This window comes from Elephantulus edwardii, unplaced genomic scaffold (assembly GCF_000299155.1).
Source record: "Elephantulus edwardii isolate Elephantulus edwardi_28Jun2011 unplaced genomic scaffold, EleEdw1.0 scaffold00049, whole genome shotgun sequence".
Classification (NCBI taxonomy): Eukaryota; Metazoa; Chordata; class Mammalia; order Macroscelidea; family Macroscelididae; genus Elephantulus; species Elephantulus edwardii.
In genome coordinates this window covers 6,159,617-6,169,888 of record NW_006399799.1, presented here as the reverse complement: position 1 = coordinate 6,169,888, position 10,272 = coordinate 6,159,617, and the positions used below count along the sequence as shown (strand labels likewise).

The window sequence follows — 10,272 nt, the reverse complement described above, 5'->3', positions numbered from 1 at the left end:
GTTGTGTTGTGTTGTACATAGGGTTTTCAGAGGCCTGCTATTTCAGAAGTGGATGGCCAATCCTTCTTCCTAGTCTGTCTTAATCTGAATGTTTAGGAGTATCTGACAGACATCAATCTGTGGAGCAGTGAAAGATAGATCCCTCATTGTGGAGTTGACCATTAGTTACAGTGTAGTCCCTGCCCTTAGCACAGTGCCTTGACCCACTTATTTCCCAGCTCCACCCTCCACCAGGATACCCCTTCACTTCTACCAAATGCCTTCAGAATTAATCTCCCATTGTCTGACCCATGACCTGACAGCTTGTATCTGAAGCTTTCTTGGCTCCTGTGATTTCAAACACGTCAACTGCTCATAGTACTAGCAGTCAAGAAATCAAAAGACTAATTACTCTGGGGAAAGCTACTGTCAGGGACCTCTGAAAAGTGCTGAGGAGCAATGATGTCAGTCTGGAGACTGAGGTACCCCAGTTTCAGACCATGATCTTTGCAATTACTTGCTATGCGTCAGAGAATTAGACAGTGAACAAAGATGACAGAAGAATTGATGCCTTTGAGTTGTGGTGGTGGAGAAGAGTATTGAACATATAATGTACTGCCAAAAGAATAAACAGATTTATTCTAGAGAGGGTGAACCTAGACTATTCCTAGGAGGCAAGAATTTTGAAGTTTTGTCTCACATACTTTGGGCATGTGGCCAGTAGAGACCATTCCCTGGAGAAGGACATCCTGCTTAGAAGGGTAGAACACATTGCAGGAGAGAAGACCCTGGATGAGATGAATTGACACAGTAACTGGGCTAATGGATATAAGTGTGTTGGAGACAGTGAAACTGGCTAGAATAGAACAGTTTTCAGAGCTATTATAAAATAGGGTCACTGTGAGACACAGGAGACTTGATGGCATATAACAACAACGTACAAATACTATACCTAGATCAAGAAGCTCTTGTCTGAACAGAGCAAGAAGGAAGGTTTAAAATCAGAAAAGAGTGTCAGGAATGTCTTCTTTTATCAGTCTTATTCATTCTATATACTGAGCAAATCATTTGAGAAGCTGAACTCTATGAAGAAGAATCAGGATTGGAGGAAGACTCGTCAACAACCTGCACTACGCAGATGACACAGCCTTGCTTGCTGAAAGTGAGGACGACTTGAAACACTTGCTGCAGAAGATCAAGATTACAGCCTTCAGTATGGATTGATTCTCAACATGAAGAAAACAAAAATACTCACCACTGAGCAAATAGGTAGTATCATGATAGATGGAGAAAAGATTGAAATTGTTAACAATTTCATCTTACTTGGATCTGCAATCAACACCTTTGGTACCATCAGTCAAGAAATAAAAACATACTGTGTTGGGAAAATCTGCTGTCAAGGAGTTCTACAAAGTACTTAGAAGCAGTCACTTCCTGATATGTCTGAGAGCTGGAGAGTAAATAAGGATGATAGACTGAAAACTGATGCCTTTGAGTTGTGGTGTTGGAGAAGACTACTGAATCTTGCATGGCCTGCCAAAAGAACAAACAGATACTCTTTGGAAGTGCAACCAGAGCACTTCTTGGTGAGATGATAACAAAGCTTCATCTCACATATTTTGGACATACTGTTAGTAAAGGCTATTCCTTGGAAAGGGACATCAGGCTTGGAAAGGTGGAGAGTCAGCAAAAGAGAGGGATACCCTCAAGGAGATAAGTGACACAGAGACAACAGCAGTGGGCTGGAGTGTGTTAAAATTATGAGGCTGGCACAGAATAGCACAGGATTTTGATCTGTTGTTCATAGGGTCACTGTGAATCATATTCCACTCGACAGCACATAACACCTTGGTGGAGCCTGATTGTTCTCCCTCTCATGCAGGTGGGATATGAGAGGCAGGGTCAGCATTCTGCCAGTTTCCTACTGTTTTTTGTTCCAGTAAAACCGTGAATCAGAACTTCAAATTGCTCCCCAGCTGAGAATTTGCCTTTCCACCTTAGGTATACTGAATTAGAATCTGTATTTTAACAAAACCCCCTGGATCTATAAGAGTCTTTAATAATCACCTGGGGAGATGTTATTACAGTGTATCTAGGGTGGAAATGTCAATTATTATCAAGAAGTCAAATCAGAATGAGCTGGTTCTAAGCCCTGCCATCAAGCATAACACCATGCAAAGTGTACTCACCTAGCACTCCAACCTCTAAGCTCAGTGGCTTGCATTTCTTCTATAGGAAACCCAGACACTAGACACTGCCTTCAAGGAACTCATTGAAGAAGAGTGAGGAATGCAGTAAGTGCTTACAGATGTTTCACAAAGAAGAGTATAGAGAGTGCATATAGAAAAGAACTTCTGCCTAAGACAATCAGCAAAGTTTTTATAAAGAATCTATTATATTGAAATCTGTTTTCACCAGGCCCACAGAAAACAAGGTTCTTCATAGTTCAAGGGGAGAAGCTGAGAGTGACGTCTTCAGAAGAGGACACCATCTCAGTATAAAGGATCAGAAACATGTAATTGCCTTGTGTGTTTGTTAAGGAGGAAGCTGCACACGGTGGAGTGTGCTTGCGATATTATCTGGCAGGTTCTGAGCATGGTAGGACACAGATTCTAGAAGAATCTCCTTAGCCCTAGAATGGAGTATGGACTAAAAGCAGAGAAGGAAAGAGGTGGGGAGGCCAGTTTGGAGGCTGCTAAGATGATAAAAGTCTGTACTGGGGAGCAGTACTTGAGTTGAAGGGGAGTGGTCATTGGGTCAGCACAGCCTATGGACTGAATAGACATGGAAAGTGATAGAGATGTGCAGATTTGGTGACCATTCACTGAGATTGGACCCTTCACTGAGACTGGGAACGCTGGAGGGGAAGCAAGTTTGGGAAGACAGGAAATGAGCTCTGTTCTAAGAACCTACTTGTGAACAGATCTAATAGGCAGTGGGATAAATGGACCAAGGAAGTGAAGTAGATGCCCAGAGAAGATGCCAGAGGGGGAGCTTGTGATCTGGAGGCCATCAGCATGGAGGTGAACATTAGACTTATGAGAGTAGATGAGATCACCTGGAAAAGAGGATGAAGTGAGATGACCAGGTACAGAAGAGTCAGAGCAGTAGCTGAGCTCCCAACAAAGAGCCAAGCAAGCAGACAGACCCAGCAGTGCTGCGGAAGAAGGCACATTCTGAAGTCAAACTTGGAGGCACACATGGCTTTTGACATTGCAGCACAGCTTCTTACCACTAGGCCACCAGAGCTCCCTTACCTAAGGTCACAGAATTTCAGAGTTAAAAATCCTTTACATATTATCGAGTAGATCCCTCCAAGTGAAGCCGTTTACATCTCCCCCCCAACACATTTTGTGCTCATCTCGGTTGCACACTACCTCTACACGCACCTTATTCTCCCTAGCCCAGCTCCAGGATAATCTCATTCCCTGCGTTCCTTTTGTCATTCTCCTCTATGGGCCAATAGGCTATTTCACATACCATTCTGTATAGTAGAGTTTGGGTTTTCCTACTTCATGACTGTTTTATAGCAGTAGACTTTAGTAACCAATATCCACTACCATTAAAGTACTTTCAATTGGGAATTGCACTGCTAACCTAGAGACTCCTCGGCAAAAGATGGGCATTCTCCTCCCGTGTGATTTACAACCTCCAAAAACCCACTGGAGAGTCTGTTCTGACTCGATAGGAAGGAGTTTATATTCACACTAACCCCTTTAGTATGCACCATTACTAATCCTAGTTTACCAGAGAGAAAATTGAGATATAGAAACATCGTACAATTTAACAAACACCCAGAAACAGGGAGTGGCCTGGCTCAGGTTTGAGCCTGGATAATCTGATGTCAGCAGTACTGCCTACTTACAAGTTCCATTAGCACTGTGTAATGGCATTGCTGTTCACACAACAAGTACTTACTGATGGTGGTATTACTACTCCAAACTTGTAGAATTTTAAAGCTGGAAAGTACCTTTAAGCTTTTCTCATTTTACAGATGAGGAAGCTAAAACCCAGTAAAGCTGATTAACTCCTGTAGTCTTTATGACATTCAAACCACTAATCACACAAACCTCATGCAGAGTATACAAACCTGATAAAAATAAGTATATGATAGTGCTCCAGTCATATTAAAGTCCTTCAAACTCTAATGCCAGCTGGATTTACCTGCTCCAGCCCACCCTTCTCATCACTCCAGCACTTGAATGGAACTCTGAGTTCCAGTGTCAGAATCTACATACAAGACTGAATTGGAAATTTGCATTTTAACCTGAGGATCTCATTAAAACATAGATTCTGATTCAGTCTGTCTGGAGTGGAAAGCCACATTCGCAACAGGGTGTTGAGCAGGAATGAATATTTGCATCTCTATTCACTACTAGTTGGATAACCCAGAGGAAGTGTCTTAACCTTTGAGCTGTAGATTCTTCATCCATAAAATGGAGGGGCTTGTAGCTCCAGCCAAGGAACTACATGAAAAAATTCACACAGAACTAAGGACCAAGTTGGAGTCGACCTTTGGTTTTCATTCCTCACTTGCCCCTTGTTAGTCTTGGGCCTTTTGGGGCAAGTGTTGGTTTCTTCATCTCTAAAATAGGGATAGTCTAGGGCTATACCACCCTGAGCTCACTTGATCGCATGTAAAATGGGGTGATAAAATTCACTTGCCAGATTTACTGTGTGATTCAAAAGAGTGTGCATGAAAACACTAAAATATACGGGTGTTAGTGGTTGTGTCCTTCTCTCTTATAGGCTCACTGGGTACATCCCCATCCTTTACACTTTTTTCATTCTCAGAATGTTTATGTCTAGGAAAATATTACTATGAAAATGACAACTGCTATATCTGTGTTTCATTGATTATGCAAAGGCAATTGACTGTGTGGATCATAACAAACTGTGGCTGACTCTGAGAAGAATGGGAATCCCAGAACATTTAATTGTGCTAATACGAAACCTATACTTGGACCAAGAGGCAGTAGTCAGAACAGAGCAGGGTAACACTGCATGGTTCAAAATTGGGAAGGGTGTACGCCAGGGATGCATCCTGTCTCCATACCTTTTCAACATGTATGCAGAGCAGATTATCCGAGAGGCTGGGGTCTATGAGGAGAATTGTGGCATCAGGATTGGTGGAAGATCTATTAACAATCTCCGTTATGCAGATGACACAACCCTGCTTGCTGAAACTGAGGAGGACCTCATGCACTTGCTGCAAAGGGTCAAGGACTGCAGCCTTCCGTATGGACTAAGGCTCAATGTCAAGAAGACAAAGATTCTCGCTACTGGACCAATTAGCAGTGTCAGGATGGATGACGAAGAGATTGAGAGTGTTCACAGCTTCAGTTTGCTCGGCTCCACAGGCAACACTCTTGGCACCAGCAGTCAGGAAATCAAAAAGTGTATCGCGATGGGAAAGTCTGCTGTTAGGGACCTCTCAAAGGTACTCAGGAGCAACAGTGTCTCTCTGGAGACTAAGGTGCGCCTGATACAGGTCATGGTATTTGCAATCGCTTGTTATGCATCAGAGAGTTGGACAATGACTAGGGAGGACAGAAGGAGAGTGGATGCTTTTGAGCTGTGGTGCTGGAGAAGGGTACTGAATGTACCATGGACTGCCAGGAAAACAAACAGATTCATCTTGGAGAGGATTAAACCAGGCTGCTCCTTGGAGGCAAGGATTCTGGGGCTTCGTCTGACATACTTTGGACATGTTGCCAGGAGGGATGGGTCCTTAGAGAGGGACATCATGCTTGGGAGGGTGGAGGGACAGCGCAGGAGGGGAAGACCCTCTATGAGATGGATTGATTCGGTGACTGGGGTAATCGGGATGGGTGTGTCAGAGGCGGTGCGGTTGGCGCAGGATAGAGCAGGGTTTAGGGCTGTTGTGCATAGGGTCGCTATGAGTCGGAAACGACTCGACGGCACATAACAACAACATACCTTTTTTTCTCCTAGGTGTCAATATTTCTAAAGGACAAAGTTCAAAATTCGAATGGTCGCTTTGTGTTGCCAATTTCTGGGCCTGTTCCCTGGGGAACTGAAGTTCCTGGCCTCATCAGGTGAATTCCTAACAGTAATTGTCATTGTTTGGGGTGCCTGAAAACCCATGTGTAGGCCCCGAGCAGAATGCAGCACTGCTAAACCCCTGGGTTCTGCTCAGTACAACAGTCCTGGGGTCAGGTCCTAACCTCAGTTCTGCCTTTCAGGTAGGCAGGCCTTCCAGTTCTTCAGGCCTCCAATTCTTAGCTGTCATCCTTGGTGACTATGAAGATGAATAGGATAATAGTTCTGTAAAGTGCTTCTATAGTACCTGGCATGTAAAATAGATGTTATTTCTCATTAGAGTATTATTTTTATTACAGTAACCAAGTGTTTTAAACAAGCATCTTTATCTAGGGATCTCTGGTATTGTTATTGTAGGGAGTTGCACTACCAGCCTAAAGGCAGCCAGTTCTAATCCACCAGTGCCTCCTTGGGAGAAAGATGGTTATTCTCTTCCTGTGTCATTTACGACCTCTGAAAACCCAGTGGAGGGTTAGCTATCAGTCAACTCTGACTCAACAGCATTGAGTTTGTTTGGGTGGGTGGGATGTTTCCTTGATGAAGTACATAAATCCTACTTGTTCTGTAGTACAGAGTAGAGAAGCCTCCAGGACTGCTTATGGAGAATATTCCATTATGTCGTGTTTGCATTATAGAATGTTCAACAAGAAAGGCAAAGAAGTGAAGAGGATTCAGTTCCACCATGGTGGGAACTACACTACTGCATCCAAAGAAGGTTCTTTTGAGCTTTATGGAGACCGAGTCCTAAAACTGGGAACTAATATGTAAGCACATTTTCCTTCCCTAAATTAACTCAAGTCCAAAGAAGTTGATTTCATTTACAAAATCACCTTGACGTCTGCTTTAAAAATCCCTGCTCACCACTTGAGTGATTTCCCTTTAGTGAAAATACCTGCAGAACTCTGGCATTTCCAAAGGGCAGCCAGGAACTGCAAATGTAAGATAACACAGCATATATATCTTTCAAGAGCAGCCACCTCTACTCTCCTTTCCCAAGTAGTTTTCTCTGGAAAGAAGTGAAGTTTGACTGATTGATACCCACTGAATTGTATTCTATATTCCCAGCACCTTTTTTGGGTGCTATTAAATGTTTCAAAATAAAATAAATATGGGTTATATCTGTGTGTTAGGAAATAATCATTGTAAAAGGGCTGGATAATATTTGCAATATTTTCTGTTGACATCAGGTACAGTGTGAATCGACCTGTAGAAACACATATGTCTGGAACATCAAAGAACTTAGCTTCACGGACAGAGGTAAGTGCCCACTTCCCTTATCATCAGAACTTAATTCTAGATATAAAAGTGCAGGCGGAGAATGATGAGAACTGTTTCCATTTCAAAGCTAGCCAAGATCTCCCTCACTGTTTGCAGTCTTCTTCATTCAGCTTTACAAAAATACAGGTTTTTAATTGTAGTTTCTCATGGAGACTTCTAGTGATCTGACTAATGAGGTAATTGTAGGCTTGGCTCAACAACCATAATTAAACCAGAACCACACACCAGGACATGTGAAATAGCACTGTGCCCATGTCATTAAGTTTGTGGTTGCTGATTCTAACACTTGTGTGTATTCTGATCACTAAAGTGTCTCTCTTTAATCTTTTCTTCTAAAGTGAAGCACTAGCTAAGTTCAAAATGAAATTTTAGATTCTCTGAAATCTGTCTTTATACATTTTCGCTGAATTAGCTACTTGTTATCCATAGTCCATATTCTGGGATAGTCCATTATTTCTTAAACTGCATCTATGGGTTAGGTACCCAGGGTCACAAAACTGACAGAGATGTGACCTCAACCTGAAAGGAGTCAGGTACCCTGCAGAAGACAGAGTAAGAAAACAACAGGGAAAAAAAAAGAAAAGAAATTATAAGAAAACAATAGCCACAACATAGTGTAAGAAGAGCTAGCTGGGAATTCTGAATAAAACATGCTCTGTCCACTCGAGTGGGGAGCAGAAGACAGGGGCCAGGAAGACTTTTTCCAGGAGGGAGCATTCAAGTGGAGCTTTAAAGAGAGGTGAAATAGTTAATAATAGAGAAGGAGAAATGGGCTCCCAGACTGAGATGAGGGTGTGATCAAAGGCACAGTGGAGCAAAGTGTCCTGTTTAGGAGAAGCAAGGAAACAGGATCGCTCTCACGTGGATAGATCATAACATAAAGAGACAGACATATGAGTCAAAAGCGACGGCAGGGCCTGGTTAGAAAGCACTTGAATATGGTCCTAAACAGTTGGGACTTTGTTCTGTAGGCAGGAGGCAGAGAGTTCTGTTTCAAATGACAAAGAGTAGCAAAGTGAAGGAAGAAGCTGAGAAGCAGAAAGGCATTCACCTTGAGAGGAAAGATTAGGCTTGGGGGTGCATTCCTGACTATCACCACCTGAGGGCAGTGTGGTGGCACCTGTGGAATGAGCACTGCTGTACTAGAGACTGAATTGTGACTACCTTATACTCTTCTCATTTCTGTCACCAAGCCTGTATTTTCCAACTACTGGTCCTTCTCTCTTGTTCCCAACTTTTTCATTCCAGTCACCAGTTACTATTAATAAATCTTGGTTGCATGTTCGCTATATTTCATTTCAGCCTGCAAAAGTTGATTGTTGTTGTTGTTAGGTGCTATCTAGTCGAGTATGACTCATAGTGGCCTTATGAACAACAGATCTGAACTATGTCCTATGCTATGCAATCCTCCCACTTCCTGACACACTAGAGCCCATTGCAGCAGTCACCATGTTAATCCATCTGGTCGAGGGTCTTCCTGTCTTTCATCAGCCCTCCACCCTTCCAAGCATCATATTCCTCTCCATGGGATAGCCCCTCCTTAACAACATGCCCAAAGTGTGTGAGACAAAGCCTCCTTATTCTTGCCTCCAAAGAGTACTAAGGCTGCACCTCTCCAAGGCATATTTATTTGTTCTTTTGGACAACTGTGGGATTTTCAGTGCTCTTCTCCAGTCAGTTCTTCTGTCATCCTTATTCATTTTTCCAGCTCTCAGGTATATAGTGAGTAATCAGAAAGACCGTGGCCTGATTAGACACACTTTAGTCCTCAAACTGACATTATTACTCCTCAATAATTTGGAGAGGTCCCTAACTGCAGATTTCCCCAGTGCAATGCATTTCCTTAATTCCTAACTGCTGGTACCAAGGGTAGTAATAGTGGCTCCAAGTATGATGAAATTCTTGACAATTTCGATCTTTTCTCCATCTACCATGATGTTACCTATAAGTCCAGTGGTAAGAATCTTTGTTTTCTTGACATTGAGATGCAATCCATATTGAAGGCTGCATTCCTTGATCTTCTGCAACAAGTGCTTCAAGCCCAGGACACTTAATTATCAGAAAATCAAAAGTGAAGAACACACTTGTCATTTCTCAAGCTGAAAGAACTGAAAAACAAATTCAAGCTTTGAGTTGATATACTTAAAGATGCTGTGGACAAAATATTGAATGATCCAGGAAGCATGAAAAGAAAGTGGAAGGATTCAGATGTAAATGGAATGAGATCATTCAGCCTCTCAGTTTCATATGTTTAGTGTTGTTTCCATTCACATGCTTAATTGGCATACAAATATGATTTTCATTTGAAAAAAAGAAGGTGGAAGGAGTTCACAGAGTCACTGGACCAAAAAGAACTGGCTGACACAGAACTATTTTAGGAGCCAGTGGTAATGAAGGAGGAAGTTAAGGCTGCTCTGAAAGAATTGGCAAAAAAATAAGGCTCCAGAAATTGATGGAATACTAGTTGAACAAACAGATGTAGCCCTGGATGTGCTCATCAGGTTGTGCCAAGAAAATTGGGGGACAGCTGGCTGGCCAAGTGACTGAAAGAGATCCATATTCATTCCCATTCCCAAAAATGGTGATCCAACAGAATGTGGACATTATCAAACATATCACCAGTATCTGATGCAAGCAAAATAACGCTGAAGATCATCCAAAAATTATTAGAACAGTACATCGACATAGGCAAGTTTTAGAGGAGGCCATAGCATTAGAGATACTATTGATGTCTGATAGATTTTTGGCTAAAAGCAGAAAATACCAAAAGTATTTCTATTTGTGTTTTGTTGTCTAAACAAAGATATTTGACTCTGGATTACAACAGATTGTGGCTAACATATATTTGGGGGTAGGGGATGGGGTTTGGGGAGGTGCGGGGGGGGCGGGATTGTGTACCAATGAGGGAGTTTTTCTTTTGCTTTTCAAGGAGAGGAGCAAATGGGGGGGAGG

The 10,272-nt window shown here is 42.4% G+C and overlaps 1 protein-coding gene across 2 annotated transcripts in view; it reads left to right on the top strand.

Moving 5' to 3' along the window:
- The window catches only part of OSCP1 (organic solute carrier partner 1), a 48,047-nt gene that overhangs the window by 33,867 nt on the left and 3,908 nt on the right, over positions 1 to 10,272 (top strand). For both annotated transcript variants that reach the window (XM_006886454.1, XM_006886453.1), the window contains 3 exons: positions 5,935 to 6,038; positions 6,678 to 6,806; positions 7,230 to 7,299. In XM_006886454.1, coding sequence (XP_006886516.1) covers positions 5,935 to 6,038; positions 6,678 to 6,806; positions 7,230 to 7,299 — 303 coding nt within the window. The remainder of the gene's footprint in view (positions 1 to 5,934; positions 6,039 to 6,677; positions 6,807 to 7,229; positions 7,300 to 10,272) is intronic.